Source organism: Prionailurus viverrinus, chromosome E1 (assembly GCF_022837055.1).
Source record: "Prionailurus viverrinus isolate Anna chromosome E1, UM_Priviv_1.0, whole genome shotgun sequence".
NCBI lineage: Eukaryota > Metazoa > Chordata > Mammalia > Carnivora > Felidae > Prionailurus > Prionailurus viverrinus.
In genome coordinates this window covers 20,059,008-20,075,839 of record NC_062574.1, presented here as the reverse complement: position 1 = coordinate 20,075,839, position 16,832 = coordinate 20,059,008, and the positions used below count along the sequence as shown (strand labels likewise).

The window sequence follows — 16,832 nt, the reverse complement described above, 5'->3', positions numbered from 1 at the left end:
AAAGCAGAAGAGGAAAGAGAAATTTTTTGTTGTTGGTTTTACTTTCTATTGTGTATTATACACAATTTAGCACACAAATAGATTTTTACTTATATCTACACCCATGTAATCACCACACACAAGGGAATTAAAATTAATTCCAATGAATAAACCAAGTGAAAGAAAAAAAAAATCACAAAAGTTCTAAAAACAGCCACTAAATTAAATCCAATTATGTTTTCAAAGTCATATAAAAATACACCTAATAATTAGTAATCTTTATGTGCCAGAGAATTTCTTACCAACAAGTATTTCTCTTGTCCGTAGACATAAACAGTGTTAATTGCATAGTAGGATTTATGATCATCACGAATTTTCTTCTGTCTCTGAAAACAACCAGAAATCTCAATATTTACAGTAAGCAATTACAGTATCTAGTTTTCACCAACACACACTCTGCATGTACCTGTGAGTGTGTTACAAATAAAAGGGCGTTCCTCCCTAAGCTATGTATTATTTATCCATACAGAGGGGACGTTGATTTTATGTTTCTTAGTTCTTAGGTCTTAAGGTGTTAGCTCTTGGTTCAAAAGATGCATTTGTTCTGCACAAAGTAAAAGCAGGAGCTGAAAAGGAAGTAAACTATACCACTGCCAAGTGCACTGCAGAGCCACCTGCTAGCAATTCTCCTTACACTGTAATTTGGTCCACCATGAAACTCGTGTGGAAATACATCCATCTCCGTACTCAGGGCAGTAGCCAGAATTAGATACAGTATTCAATTTGATGTATTTACGGTCCATTCACTTCAGGCCAAGCACTGTGTTAGGTGCTTTCACAGATGTATTCTATTTATTTAACCCCCCACCTAAACACTGCTTAGGAAAACAAAAACAAAAACAAAGGATAACTAACAGCAATGAAACCAAGATAAAGCCAGTTCAACAGGATTACTGTTACCCTTAGATTGCACTTTACTAATACATACAAGTTACGGACTGATCTGTAGCAATCATCTAAAAAAGTTAATGGCTATGAAAAAATTACGTAAACTTGTGATGATAAAAATTTGTTGGATAAAGCTCTATTTTCTGAGAACTCTCACCATTAAGTTTCTTCCAAGAAGAGCCTGAAGAACTCCACTCTTCCCACAGTTTTTCATCCCAATTACATTACATCTGAACACATTTCTTTGAGTTTGTTTTTTCTGAAGGTCTATCTTTTTATCTCTTGTTACTGAAAAGAAAAAAAAAAAACCTAATTATGTACCACTTAGACTCACTAAGCCCCCATTTCACATTCTGCAAAATATGGTACTGCTATCTATCATTTTTATGAAGTGTATGATTAATAAACATACTGTGTAACAGTCAAGCTGTATGGGAAATAAAGCACTAAATATAATACAGAAGGGCTTCACTTAGTGGAAAAGATGCATTTCTGAAAGTTGGCTCTAAAGTGATATTTATTTCATCATAAAATAAGTAGTACATGTTCATAAGGAAAATGATATCCAAAAAAACAAATGAAAATTACAGTGAATACAGCCAACATTATATCCCATCTATTTTTTTTCTATGATAAATGACTGTTATAACAAATGACAAATTAAGAGATGCTTTCTCCATCTCTGCTTTCTCTTTTGAATCTATAAACAAGAAAGGAATATGCACTCTGGGCTTAAGTGGCCTTCCCAGTATAAATGTGTAAAAGAGGAAGGCCAGATAGCAATGCTCCAACGGCAGAGCAACTGTGAATCTCTTCCAGAGGCAAAGAGACTTCCTTAAGCTGTACTCAAAAGTTCAACTCTAACAAAGCTCACCAGAGGCATTATTTAGAGTAGCCCCAAACTGAAAATGATACAACACTCACTCCCACACACACACACTCCAATTAGGGGCTAGTTAAATAAGTATTACAACATCCATATTATGGTGCATTATTTAACATTAAAGATTTATAGAGGTATACATATTAATACAGAAACATGTCCCCAATATTTTGTTAAGTGAAAGAACCTCATGCTAGCTAGCAAGTAGCTCCTTGCTCTTTGGTGCTGAATTAAATAACATTTAACTGGTTAACTACTTTTTTTTTTTTTTTTAAGTTTATTTATTTTGAGAGAGAGAGAGAGAGAGAGAGGGAATACAGGTGGGGGAGGGGCAGACAGTAAGGGGGAGAGAGAGAAGCCCAAGGAGGCTCCGTACTGTCAGCACAGAACCAGATGTGGGGCTCGAACTCACAAACCATTGGGATTATGACTTGAGCCTAAATCAAGAGTCTGACACTTAACTGACTAAGCCACCCAGGGGCCCTGGTTAACTATTTTTTTTTAATGTTTTTATTTATTTTTGAGACAGAGAGAGAGAGAGTGCGAGCAGGGGAGGGGCAGAGAGAGAGGGAGACACAGAATCCGAAGCAGGCTCCAGGCTCTGAGCTGTCAGCACAGAGCCTGACATGGGGCTCGAACTCACAGACTGTGAGATCATGACCTGAGCTGAAGTCAGACGCTTAACCGACTGAGCCACCCAGACGCCCCCCGGTTAACTACTTTAAAGGGTACCTGCTTTGTCGATTTAAGATTGGTTGTCTTCTTGTGCTGGAACTTCCTCCTGTAAGATATGGCATGTCCCCCCACCAATTAGGAAATAAGAAAATCTTGAGGGGTGAACTAGCCACGTGGAGCCTGCCTGGGATTCTCCCTGTCTCCCTTTCTCTCTGCCCCTCCCTGCTCATGCTCTCTCTCTCTCTCTCTCAAAATACATAAACTTAAAAAAAGAAAAAGAAAGAAGAAAATCTCGAAACAATCAGTTCCCTAACTTGTTATATCTGTTCCTATGGTATTCTTTAAGTGGAGCACACTGCTTAGCAAGAATTACAAAGTCTGTGAAAGATTTACTAATGTAGAAAATGGTTACAAAACCACAAGTTACACAATTAGTTCAATATCAGGATTACATGTTAATAGGTACAGTCTTTAATGTCTACAGAAAATTAAAACACAAGATAAACTGGCACATTACAATACACTTAATGCCCACAGCCCTCCCTGATTTTCCTCAGTGGAGTATCCTCAGGGGGAAACTAGAAGGAAAACCTCTACCCTTTCTTTTTTGATAAACAATAAAATCTAGACTCTCAACTCAAATGACCAAATGGCAGGGAGAACAAACAGAGTGCAGACAGGGAAGACTAACGAAGATGAGTTTATTTTCACTCTTTTCACACATGAAACCGGAAGAGTAAATAACGTTTCTAAGCACGGAGTGAGTAGTATCCAAATACGCACCTGTAATGGCTGAAGCTTGGGACTCTTGCTCGGTCAATATTGAATAGCCTAGATAGCCCAAATACTCCAGACAGCGCTGGACGTCTAAATAGGTCGTGAGCCTAGGAAAGGGAAGAGGTGAAGATCAGAAAAATTCCTAAATGAACATTTACAGAAAAAAAAAAAAACAAAACCCAACAGCTTAAATATCTTATCACCAGACCCAGATAATTTTTGTCAGACTCCTTTAATTTCCCACGTGCCCAACCACAGGTTTCCCCGCACTGACATTCTCAAGGCAGAGAAGAGAGGGAGGGAACGCAAGATTGGCAGGGGTAGAATGGGATTCCTGTATCTACACACAGATGAGCAGTGAGATGCTGGTAAAATCTAGGGCAAGGATATTTTACATTATCTGCTTCCCAAGTTACACAGCATATTGCAAATACTGGCTGGTTGAGGATTTGATAATTAAATCCGAAGAGGTTTGCAAAGGGTGCAAAAATAACTGAAAGGCACTTGAAATTAGCCCTTTTTGTGATGTGGGAAAAGAATAGGTCCTGGTGTTGAGAAATTTAGTCTCACCAAGGTTAAAGTAATAATGTCATCATGCATGACCAGAGGATGTCCTTAGTACCCTACATACAATGTCAACTACACTGTAAACAGACTGTAGATAAACCCTCATTAAAAAGTGCGTCAAGGGGCACCTGGGTGGCTCAGTCGGTTAAGCGTCCGACTTCAGCTCAGGTCATGATCTCATAGTCCGTGAGTTCGAGCCCGCATCGGGCCTTGTGCTGACAGCTCAGAGCCTGGAGCCTGCTTTGGATTCTGTGTCTCCCTCTCTCTCTGCCCTTTCCAGCTCATGCTCTCTCTCAAAAATGAATAAATGTTTAAAAAAAAAAAAAGTGGGTTAAAACAAACAACAAAGGGGCGCCTGGGTGGCTCAATTGGTTGAGCATGCAGCTTTCGAGTTCAGATTAGGTCATGGTCTCATGATTCGTGGGATTGAGCTTTGACTTGGGCTCTGCACTGAGAGTACAGAGCCTGCTTGGGATTCTCTCTCTCCCTCCTCTCTGCCCCTTCCCAACTTGCATGCACATGGGCACTCTCTCACAATAAATAAACACTTAAAAAAATAAAGAAAAATAAAAACAACCAACCAAAAAACCCTCAAAATTAAGTCTTCACTGTCAAGTAAAACATGCTCTCCCCATATTCTGGAAGTGTAAGAATTGTGTAATAGCAGTGAGATTTCCAGTTCCCTTAATCAAAAAGTATGACAATCTAGTTCAATTTTGATGTAAGACTTATTACTGCTTCCCTGTACATCAACCAAAAGCAAACACATCCCTTCCTGATAAATTGACAGAACGTCTAAAGTTCATCTTAGACACTGCATCAGCACTATAAATCCTGCTTACAGTTATGACTGAAGCATTTCGTAAGACCTGACAAATTTACAAAATGATGAATGTGACGCATCATAATTTTAAGCGAGCTGTAACTCTAGAGGAGATAGGTGAGCTCTGTACTCACGTCCACTGGGAAAGAAATCCCTGGTAGGTTATCCAGCCTCTTTCATTTGTACAAACTGTGTTATTCACATCTGGCCCCCACGGTATGTAAGGGAAAACTTTAAACAAATCTTTAAGCTCATCAGGTGACAGAGCACAGTCTCTATCCTGAAGATACATAAGGAAGTATACAAAATGTTTAGGTATGTAAGAGAATAACTCCCAAACATAAGAACCCCCAGTCTAATAAAGCTGTGCTTCTAAAAACAAATGGAATTTTACATTTTATCAAGAAAATTCCTCTCATGTACATAAGAAAACCTATACAAGAGTCTATTAGAATCTAGACTTTTTCATCTTGAGAAAATAATAAAAGTAAATAAATAAAAGAAGGTATTTTTGTTAGTCTAACTTAACAAGTTTGAGCAATTCTTGGCTATGTGACATGAGCATCCCATAGCTAAGGAAACAGAGTTAAATCATTTACAGAAAAGTATTTTATTACAAATCATGGAAAACTGCAGCTAAAAAGCTTACCAAATCATGCTTGTCAAAGGTGCTTTGGAGAAACAAATATGCGTGATGATTTAATTCAGTAGTACAATCAGGAGGTATTTTTAGCCTGTAAATAAAAAAATTTTAAGAGTAAAATAGATCATTAACCAAACATTACAATTTAACTTAAGAAATGAATATAAAACTGCAACAAGTCTTTTTGTGGGATGATCGCATTTATAAAGTATCTTTGTTGAAGCCATTTATTTAGACTTTCCCAGGGTAAGTCAACGGAGTGGGATGGCAATCCTCAGAAGAGCCATGATCATGTTCACTCTGAGCTAACACAAAGTTTCTCAAATTTCTGAAGGGCAGGTTGAAATAAAAATTTTACAAGTAACACTGATTACACTGTAACGGGTTTGTTCTTCCCATAAACAAATTTTAAGTCATAACTGTTGCTTATGTCAACATTGTAATGAGTTAAAAATGATGTGAGGAGGTAATTATTTCTGCCTGATTTGACCTTTAAACATCTGAAGTTCAGTTCAATCAAATGCACTGAGCTAGGTACTAGGGACACAAAAACACGACAGGCTCCCTACCTCTACGGAACCCACATTCAAGTGGGAGACAGATCACAGACAACCTCACTGTTGCAACAGAACGAGGCGAGTGGTGGATATGGGTAAGCCAAGGATGCTAGGGGAACCCACACTAGAGGGGACATCTCCGGCCCGGGGATGGGAAGGTGATGTGTTGGGAGACATCATCACCTGAATGGTGATTTGAAGGATAAAAGCTAGTAAGTAGAGTAAGGGAGAGAGAGGCAGCAAGTGAGACTACCTGGGCAAAAGCCTGGAGTACGAAACAACAGATGATTGGGGAACTAAAAATAGCTTAGTGTTTACTTCTAGAATGAAGGCAGGGAGTGAGCATGAGCACAGCAGACCATGAATGACCTTGTATAACATGTTAAGAAGCTTGAGCTTTATCCTGGCTCAAAGAGAAGTGACATGGGCAAATCTGTATTTATAAATCTATTAATCTAGCAGCAGTATGAAGGACAGAAGGAGATAGTTTAGTAAGAAGGCTAGAAAGATTCAAGTGGTGGCTTTACAGGGCTATTCTACAGAAAACGAAAGGCAAAGAGCCTAAAGAAATTGAGAAGATATTAGTGTGAACCACAAAGCCATTAGCAATGGCATTTTCTTACTGTCATGCTTAAGAAAGCAGTAAGCAATCTCCTGTAAAATTTATCTACCCATGTTAATGGCACAGAAAACTAGACAAAAGATCCCGGGACAAATTCATTCATTCAATAGATTTTTATTGAAAAATCTGGGAAATTACTTGAGCCAAGATTTACTAACTTTGACAAGAGAAGTTCCAACTTAGACCTAATGGACCAGGAATCCAGTTTGAAAGAACTTTGCTTTCTTGATGAGAAATGAAAAAAACAAGAATCTTTCTGAATCCTTACATAGAGAGCGAGGGGTGCTATGCTAAAATAAAAAGGGACAATATGAAGACAATGTGCCACAGGGGGAAAAAAAAAAAGAGAGAGAGAGAAAGGCTAAAGACCCAAAAGGCTAGATCTTGGGACATCACTTCCCTGAAAAGCCCACCTCCCTAGGGCACAGGAAAGGCAACCAATGGTAAGGCAGTCTCCTGTTTTAGGTGACACTGGTCTGTTTTTTAACAAACGCAACTTACACATAGCATTATCTACCGGAATATAACTACAAACAGGCTGGCTATTTAGGAAAAATACTTTTTTTACCCTGAGCTAAGAAAAGGCCATAAAACTTAGAAGAAGGACCAATGAAAATAAGTGAAATAATAGACTCTGACCTCTGGACTCCAAATGAAAGTTTGTCCAGCACCTATGATCTCCTTCCATAGTAAGATGAATAAAAAAAAAGATACTTATATTCTCCATGAGAAGAAGAGGAAAAGTTTATGCCATGCTATAAATCAGGGGCTCTCAAGTGGGGGTGATTTCACTCCTGAAGGAACATTTGGTAATTTCTAGAGACAACAGACATTTTCAGTAGTCACAACTGGGGGAGGAGGTGTTACTGGCAACTATGGATGTGCTAAATATTCTATAATGCACAGGGCAGACTCTATAACAAAGAACTGTCTAGTCCAACATGTCAATAGTGCCAAGGTTGACAAACCCTGCTGTAAACCTCTCTATAAATCTAAATTAGTCCTGAGTAGCTCAAAGCCTATCTAAACTGTGCACTAAATAAAACTTAAAATACTTGGCAAGCAAAATTAATTAGAAGGCCAAAGGTACATACAAGGGGAATAAATATTCAGGTGTCAAATCCAGATCATCATCATAACCAAATCGTCGAAGCACAGTCCAAGTAGTTTCATGTCTCCCTCTCTGGATAAAAAGTGTGTGTAAAAAAAGAAAACCTGAAATAAAATGAATTAGTAAGTACGGCTGATGTGAACAAGGGTACAAAGTCACATGGGAGAAAAGCACGTAACTCATAATGGCAAGAGTTAGATCCATGAAAACATGCATAAAGCTTTGCATATGGAAGGTCAAATCAAAATGCAGTTTGCAAGTCTCTGAATGAAACACAACAGATTTCAGAACCATTTCACATACATCCATGTCAACAAGAGATGCCAATGGATAAAAGAGCCAAAAATGAATCCTAAGGAATACATCGACATTCACAGTTATATGATAAAAATAAACGGAAGTCATTTTATTGCTCTTTGAACTTATTTCTGTAATGGAAAACTATGGTTTTCAATTTTGTTTCTTATTTCACTGAGGCTCCAGAATACATTCCACAAGGAACATTTTCTACTCAGTAAATATGACTGGTAGACAAAATGTCTTCCCTAAAAATAATTTCTATCCAAAAGATGCCTTTAAGTAGTAAGAATTTTAAGATAAATTTGTTTGTCCCAGAAATCTCTGTCCATCAGATGGACCTCCGCATTCCTAAGAACCAAGCAATTCCCCCACCTCTAATTTATGCTGACAGTAAGGATGATTATCCCCACCAATGGCCTGTCTCTTCTGAGTATCCCAGTTAGATTTCAGGCATATCAATAAATACTAACATTTCCTTAAAGTATACACAATGCTATAAAGACCTTCACCTTCTGCCAAAGTTTGAAAAGGTTAAAAGGGGGAAAAATACCATTCACCCACCTTTCAATGTCAATCCACTATCAGCCACACCATCACTTATGTGTTTTCGGACTACATTCTTGACATCTTCCAGAGCTTGGGGAGCTAATGGAGTGTTGAAACAAATTCTCTAGCAAAAAATGTAAAAATGAATTTAAAAACAAAATAGCATTAAAACCACAAACCATATAGAACGTTAATCTACCAAACAATATTAAATCAGTTGTAACCAAAAGAATCAAATTCTAAATTAGGATAATCTCCACCTTGCCTTATTTATTTAAAACCTATCATACACAGAAGGAAAGAAACCTTCCATACTCTTTCCATTGTGTTTCTTATACAGAGTTTTCTGTGTACCCATGTTATACAAACCAAGAAAGAAAAAAATAATTCAGAGTTCAGATTTCACATCATCTTTAATACACCCACTGTATACCATGAAATGACAATGTCAAGGAGTCCCCTCAATTCCTATGCATAGGAGAGCTTTATACCTCAGGTAAAGACTGAAATAGCTTGATGTGAAAGAGTTTTACGTGAAAGAGACACGTTTATCAACATAACATTACTGAAGCCAGTAAGTTTTTTTATAGCTTTTCTCATCAACCCCCACCCCCACCCCAAGATAGAGAAATGCCTGAAGAATAGGGCTACCTGAAAGAAGTTGAGTTCAGCATCATTGAGAGTGCCATCATTATCTTGATCAGATATTTTAAATATACGGGTGAGGGCTTTTATACAGGCTGGTTTCATCTAAACGTCATTAAGAAAAGAAACAATTATGTTAACTAAAATAGTTGGGATTTCAGAGGTACAGTGTTCGACTCCTGATTTTGGCTTATGTCATGATCTCGCATTTCACGGGTTCAAGGCCTGCATCAGGCTCCACGCTGACAGCACTGAGCCTGCTTGAGATTCTCTCTCTCCCTCTCTCTCAAAATAAACAGACAAAAAAAAAAAATAGCTGGGGGGCACCTGGGTGGTTCAGTCAGTTAAGCATCTCACTTTAGCTCAGGTGAAAATCTCAGTTTGTGAGTTTGAGCCCCATATCCGGCTCTCTGCTATCAGCACAGAACCAGCTTTGGATCCTCTGTCCCCCTCTCCCTGCCCCTCTAGTTCTCTTTCTCTCTCAAAATAAATAAATAAAATTTAAAAAATTAAATGAAATAAAAAATAGTTGGGATTACAAAATACGAATTTCATAAGCAATGTTAAGAATAGTTCTGATTGTTTTCACTATCAAACATATAACATCAAATACAACATGAAAAATGAACTGAAGCAAAACCATTAACTTTTATTTTTTATTTTATTTAAAAAAATTTTTTTTCTTTAATGTTTATTTACTTTTGAGACAGAGGGAGACAGAGTGTGAGTGGGGGAGGGGCAGAGAGAGAGGAAGACACAGAATCTGAAGCAGGCTCCAGGCTCTGAGCTGTCAGCACAGAGCCCGACGCGGGGCTTGAACTCACGGACTGCAAGATCATGACCTGAGCCGGTCGGACATTCAACCGACTGAGTCACCCAGGCGCCCCTAAACCATTAACTTTTATACTCAAAACCTTTTTAAGTAAATGAGGCACTATTTACTTAGACCAATATACACAGTGGTCAAATTCTGCCCCTCATGACCACAAATTCTCCAAGGATAAGCAAAAAAGAAGTTCATCTTTAGAGAAGATTTATTTTTCCAGTCATATAGAAAAGAAATATTTATTTATGCCCTCTTTTGTTTCATAAAGACTTTGAATTGACTGGGGTGCCTGGGTGGCTCAGTCAGATAAGCATCTGACTCTTGGTTTCGGCTTGGGTCATGTCACAGTTTGTGGGATGGAGCCCCACATCTGACTCTGCACTGACAGCATGGAGCCCACTTGGGATTCTCTCTCCATCTCTCTCTCTGCTTCTCCCCTGCTGTCTCTCTCTCTTTCTCAGAATGAATAAATAAATAAATAAATAAATAAATAAATAAATAAATAAATACTAATTAAACAAAAGAATTTCGGGGCGCCTGGGTGGCTCAGTCGGTTAAGCGTCTGACTTCGGGTCAGGTCATGATCTCCTGGTTCATGGGTTCGAGCCCCACATTGGGTTCTTTGCTGACAGCTCAGAGCATGGAGCCTGCTTCAGATTCTGTGTCTCCCTCTTCCTCTGCCCTTCTCCTGCTCGCACTCTGTCTCTCTCTCTCACTCAAAAGTAAAATAAACATTAAAAAATTTTTTTTAATAAAAAATAAAAAGAAAAAATATGAAGTCACTTATCAGGGCTTTCCTTCCCAACTTCTGATTTTTCCCCACAACTTTACTGAGGTATAACCAATTTCTGATTTTTGACCAATCTTCTGGTAGAAGAATGGGACTAAAGTTTTGGTCACACTTGTGTGTGTGTGTGTGTGTGTGTGTGTGTGTGTGTGTGTGTATCAAAGTTGGGAATTAAGTGTACTTATTCACAAACAGGTGGCAAAACAGCACTGGTTAGAAGCATAAAGGCTTTTATTAACTTCCTCTTACCAGAATTACAGTTAAAATAGAATCTTGCCTTTTGTGACTCTGTAAAACTTTTATAAGTAATGTTGCTAGAGACATATTTTGACAACTTCCTTAATTTTGTTTTAGGATTTATAATGGATAGAACAAATACTTTACTATTTAAAAATAAGGCCCACAGGCTTCTAATTTGTATAATTGCTGTAAGAAAAGCGCTGTCAACAATTTTGAGAAAATGGAACTTTCAGGAAGATCTCTAAACGTTGTGTTAACCCGGAAGGAGATCTCTTATGGACAGTCTGAATCTGAGAAATGAAGATGGCAAGGTGAGGAAATGTGTACTTATTAACTGCAATCATGCTATCCAGAACAAACAGTAATGATGAGTTTTGATCATGCTATCAAACTCAAATGCAGAAAAGAAATTCTTTTAAAAATAGGAAACGGGGCACTTGGGTGGCTCAGTTGGTTGAGCATTCGACTTCAGCTCAGGTCACGATCTCACAGTTCGTGGGTTCGAGCCCCGTGTTGAGTTCTGTGCTGACAGCTCAGACCCTGGAGCCTGCTTTGGATTCTGTGTCTCTCTCTTTCTCTGCCCCTCCTCCACTCATATTCATTCTCTCTCTTTCTCTCTCTCTCTCAAAAGCGAATAAACACATTAACCAAAAATTTTTTAAAAATAAATAAAAATAAAAATAGAAAACAGATGGAGTGCCTGGGTGGCTCAGTTGGTTGAGCATCTGACTTTGATTTTGGCTCAGGTCATGATCCCAAGGTTGAGGGATTGAGCCCCACATTAGGCTCCGAGCTGAGCACAGAGCCTGCTTAAGATTCTCTCTCTCCCTAGCTCCCGCATGCTCACTCTCTTAAAAAAGAAAAAAAAAAAAAAAAAAAAAGGAAACAGTTTTCTTCCCAAGCATATATAGACAATGCTTCTTTTTTTTGTTTTAAACAGGGTCTCTACGGGGCAGCTGGGTGGCTTTCATGAATCTCACAGTTGGTGAGTTCGAGCCCTGCGTTGGGCTCTGTGCTGACAGCTCAGAGCCTGGAGCCTGCTTTGGATTCTGTGTCTCCCTCTCTCTCTGCACCTCCCCCACTCATGCTGTCTCTCTCTCTCTCTCTCTCTCTCAAATGTATAAATAAACATTAAAAAAAATAGGGTCTTTAGGAGAGCAATTTAATATGAGAAAAAGATAAAACCTAAGATATAAAGAGATTATAAAGAACTGAGAAAAGTTAAGTAAAAAATTTAGAAAGCATTCATAGGGCTTCCTCTGTAAGCATACTAAATGAGCCATACCTAGAACATCTACAATCATGGGTGAGTTTTTACTTAAAATGGTAAGATATAACTTCTATAAATGTGATCCTAATATTAGATACTCAAAATTAATAAAGTACATAATAACCTAAATGTTTAAAAAAAGTAGCAATACCTAGAAAGATGTAAAAAACAGAAAAGTAACTTTTTATTTTGTTTTTCCTCACATCATAAAAAGCTACATTAAAAAAAGGTAATTTGGAGAAAAATAAAATGATGCATTTTTCATTAAAATTTGAAATCCATCAGAAACTAAAGCGGTCTAAGGTATTTGCTCAATACAATATTTAAATAATAACGACCTTAAAATATAAGCCAAAATATGACTATGCTTACAAGGTATTAAAAATTGTATTCAATAAAGCTGTAAAAATTTTTTACAATAAAAATATTCAGTTTGCATATAAGTAATTGAAACCCTCACACAGTAAACATTATTATTATACAAGTCACATCTTCTTCATTATTAGCTAAGTAGAGGATTCCGTGGGCCATACAGAGTCCATCATCACTGGAATTATTTTTGAATTAATAATCAGGCTTTAATTTTGAATTTTTTTTTTGATGATTCCACCTCAAATCTGCGTTAAAAGTTTATTATTTTGGGGGCCCCTGGCTGGCTCAGTCGATAGAGCACGCAACCCTTAATCTCAGGATCGTGAGTTTGAGCCTCGCATTGGGTATAGACCTTACTTAAAAAAAAAAAAAAAGTTATTATTGTGTAAATAAAAGGTTCTGGTACAAGCTTAGACACTAAACTTATACTTGTCTAAAACAAGGTTTAGTCTCTAAAAGTTACAGAGTTTAGGTCAGGTAGGTCCACCTGAGAAACAAAGAACAGATGGTGGTAGGTGTTTTACTTTTATGGGACCAGGGGAAGGACAGGGGCGATTAGCAGATTAGGAGAACTAAAAATAGGCCTAGGGAAAAAGTAGCAGTTAAAGCACTGAGAACAAACTAGGAGAGGGGATTTAATGTACCACTGGGCCTGGGCCTCAGGTAAATCTCCACAGGATGAGACTGTTTCCCAAATTTCCTTGATCACAGGATGTGGTACCTGGCAGAATCACAATGGAACTGGTGTTTGTAACAAGTGTGCCTAGTGACTATTATGAAGCAAATCAAGTAAATACTGGACTAAGAATAAATTAGAAAGAAGCATTCCAATTATGGAACAAGAAATCAGGATTAAGGAAGAGTAAATCAGGGTCGGATTAAGGGATAACTCAGATTAATTACTAATACCAGGGGTCAGCATTTTTCTGTGAAGAGGCACATAACAAATGTTTTAGGCTTTGGGGGCCAACAGGCAAAATCAAGAAGATCATGCAGGTATAAGGGAGAATCAAATTTCCACAAAGGTTTAATTGACAGAATTCAAAATGTAATAATAATGGAGTATAAATTTGCTATATAGATCTACTAATAAAAAAATGGAATTCTTTTTGGAGGAGTAACATTTCGCTTAATTAGGGTTCAAAATTAGTGTTCTCTATCGTGAAAACTGAACATGTTCGTCTGTTAATGCTGATCTGTAATGAGATTTTACATATTTCCTCTTTGAAAAATCATTTTGTGGATACATGCAGACAATACTGACACACATCCGTAAACATGTAATTTTAATCAACCACATTCACTGCTTGGAAGGCGTTTATAAAATCAGATTCTTGGGGCGCCTGGGTGGCGCAGTCGGTTAAGCGTCCGACTTCAGCCAGGTCACGATCTCGCGGTCTGGGAGTTCGAGCCCCGCGTCAGGCTCTGGGCTGATGCCTCAGAGCCTGGAGCCAGTTTCCGATTCTGTGTCTCCCTCTCTCTCTGCCCCTCCCCCGTTCATGCTCTGTCTCTCTCTGTCCCAAAAATAAATAAACGTTGAAAAAAAAAAAAATTTTTAAATCAGATTCTTTTCTTGACATCTGCCTGTTAGCATGTCATTACACTGTAGATTAGCCAGTCCCAATTGAAGGTTAGGGGAAGGGGCTCCAGTGTACAGTCAGATGGGTTACAAAACAGGAAACTTCCTTCACGTTTTCATCACAGTCCCCCGAAAACCGATGCTGGAACTGTGGTCTGAGCTCAGAAAACATATCTGCTTTGACATCTAAAACTCCAACTGTTTCTTCTCCTGTTTTGGCGTGATAAGGATGCACCGGCAATAAAAAAATGAAGTGCTATGGTACTGTGGCACACATGGGACTCAGGCCATCGAGTTCCACCTGTTCAGTGCGCTCAGCAGTCCGCCAAGCAGATGAGGAGTGACAAGTACCCACACCCGGGCCCCGCTGCAACTGGTCAACTCTGCCTTTGCAGCACAAAAGCAGTCACGGACAAACATAAAGGAATGAGCGCGGCTGGGATTTTTTTTTTGGATTTTTTTTTTTTCAGTCATTGAAAAATGTGTAATATCTATATTCTTGGCTCACAGGCTATATAAAAATTGGTGGCAGGCCAAATTAGGTCAAAGTCAGCAACCACTCACCTATACTATAAACTTTTACTGGAAAAAAATCTACAACTTTTGATTTCTTGAAAGTCAACAATAAAAAGGCAGCACCAAAAAAAAAAAAAAAAGCAACTCAATTAAGATATGAGCAAAAGACTTTGTCATTTCTCCATATACAAGTAGCCAATAAGCACATGTTCAACATCATTAGCCATCAGGGAAATGCAAATCAAAATGCCAACAACCACTAGGGTGGCTATAACAAACCACTAAAAAAAAATAAAAAGGATTGGTATGGCAAAGATGTGGAGAGATTGGAACCTGCCATTCAGTTTGGTGATTCCTCAATAAACTAAACAGAACTACCATGTAACCTAACAATTCCACTGCTAATATGCACTCAAAAGAAATGAAAACAAGTATTCAAACTTTTGTATGAATGTTAACAACCGCTCTATCCACTATAATCAAAAAGTGGAAAAAACCCAAACGCTAATCAACAGATGAATGAATAAACAAAATGTGGAATATCCATACAAGGAAATATTATTTGTCCATAAAAAGAAATGAAATACTGATCCACGCTACAACATGGATGTATGTTGAAAACACAGACGCAAAACACTACCTATTGCGTGATTCCATTTAAAATGTCCAGAATTGGCAAATCCATAGAGATAAAAAGTAGATTAGTGGTTGCCAAAGGTTGGGGAAAGGGGGAATGGTAGTAACTGCTAATGGGTACATCCCTTCTTGGGATGGTGAAATGTTCTGGAATTAGATAATGGTGACAGATGTATAAATGTGAATGAATATACTAGCAATCACTAATCTGTATGCTTTATTTTTAATGCTTATTTATTTATTTTTAAGAGAGAGAGTACATGCAAGAGGGGTAAGGGGTAGAGAGAGAATCCCGAGCAGGCTCTGTACTGTCAGTGCAGAGCCCAATACAGGGAATAATCCCAGAAATCAACCATGAGATCATGACTGAGCCGAAATCAAGAGTCAGGTGTTTAACTGACTGAGCCACCCAGGCACCCCAAACTGTACACTTAAAGGGTGAATTTTAAGGTATGTGAGTTATAGCTCAATAAAAGTTAATTTTAGGGTCGCCTGGGTGGCTCAGTCGGTTGAGCATCCAACTTTGGCTCAGGTCATGATCTCGCGGTCCGTGGGTTCAAGCCACACATCAGGCTCTGTGCTGACAGCTCAGAGCCTGGAGCCTGTTTCAGATTCTGTGTCTCCCTCTCCTCTGCCCCTCCCCCACTTGCACTCTGTCTCTCTCTGTCTCAAAAATAAATAAACATTAAAAAAAATAAAAGTTAATTTTAAAAGTCTATGGTATGGGAATGTAAGCTGGTGCAGCCACTCTGGAAAACAGTATGGAGGTTCCTCAAAACACTAAAAATAGAACTACCCTACCAGCCAGCAATTGCACTACTAGGCATTTATCCAAGGGATACAGGTGTGCTGTTTTGTTTTTTTTTTTTTTAAGGCTTATTTATTTCTGAGACAGAGAGAGACAGAGCATGAGTGGGGGAGAGGCAGAGAGGGAGGGAGACACAGAATCTGAAGCAGGCTCCAGGCTCTGAGCTGTCTGCACAGAGCCAGACGTGGGGTCTGAACTCACCAACTGTGAGATCATGACCTGAGCCGAAGTCAGTTGCTCAACCAACTGAACCACCCAGGCACCCCAGACAGGTATGCTATTTCGAAGGGACACATGCACCCTATGTTTATAGCAGCACTATCAACAACAGCCAAAGTATGGAAAGAGCCCAAACGTCCATTGATGGATGAATGGATAAAGATGTGGTATATATATACAATGGAGTACTACTCGGCAATCAAAAAGAATGAAATCTTGCCATTTGCAACTATGTGGATGGAACTGGAGGGTATTATGCTAAGTGAAATTAGTCAGGGAGAGACAAAAATCCTATGACTTCACTCATATGAGGACTTTAAGAGACAAAAACAGATGAACATAGGGAAGGGAAACAAAAACAATATAAAAACAGGGAGGGGAACAAAACAGAAAAGACTCATAAATACAGAGAACAAACTGAGGGTTACGAGAGGGGTTGTGGGAGGGGGGGTGGGCTAAATGGGGAAGGGCCACTAAGGAATCTACTCATGAAATCACTGTTG

At 38.5% G+C, this 16,832-nt stretch overlaps 1 protein-coding gene across 7 annotated transcripts in view; it reads right to left on the bottom strand.

The window, feature by feature from the left end:
- RHOT1 (ras homolog family member T1) overlaps positions 1-16,832 on the bottom strand; it is a 76,315-nt gene that overhangs the window by 18,960 nt on the left and 40,523 nt on the right. For all 7 annotated transcript variants that reach the window (XM_047832296.1, XM_047832293.1, XM_047832295.1 and 4 more), the window contains exons 9-16: positions 9,083-9,181; positions 8,447-8,555; positions 7,569-7,689; positions 5,302-5,386; positions 4,787-4,932; positions 3,269-3,369; positions 1,085-1,215; positions 282-365 (exon numbers count right to left, since the gene is read on the bottom strand). In XM_047832296.1, coding sequence (XP_047688252.1) covers positions 282-365; positions 1,085-1,215; positions 3,269-3,369; positions 4,787-4,932; positions 5,302-5,386; positions 7,569-7,689; positions 8,447-8,555; positions 9,083-9,181 — 876 coding nt within the window. The remainder of the gene's footprint in view (positions 1-281; positions 366-1,084; positions 1,216-3,268; positions 3,370-4,786; positions 4,933-5,301; positions 5,387-7,568; positions 7,690-8,446; positions 8,556-9,082; positions 9,182-16,832) is intronic.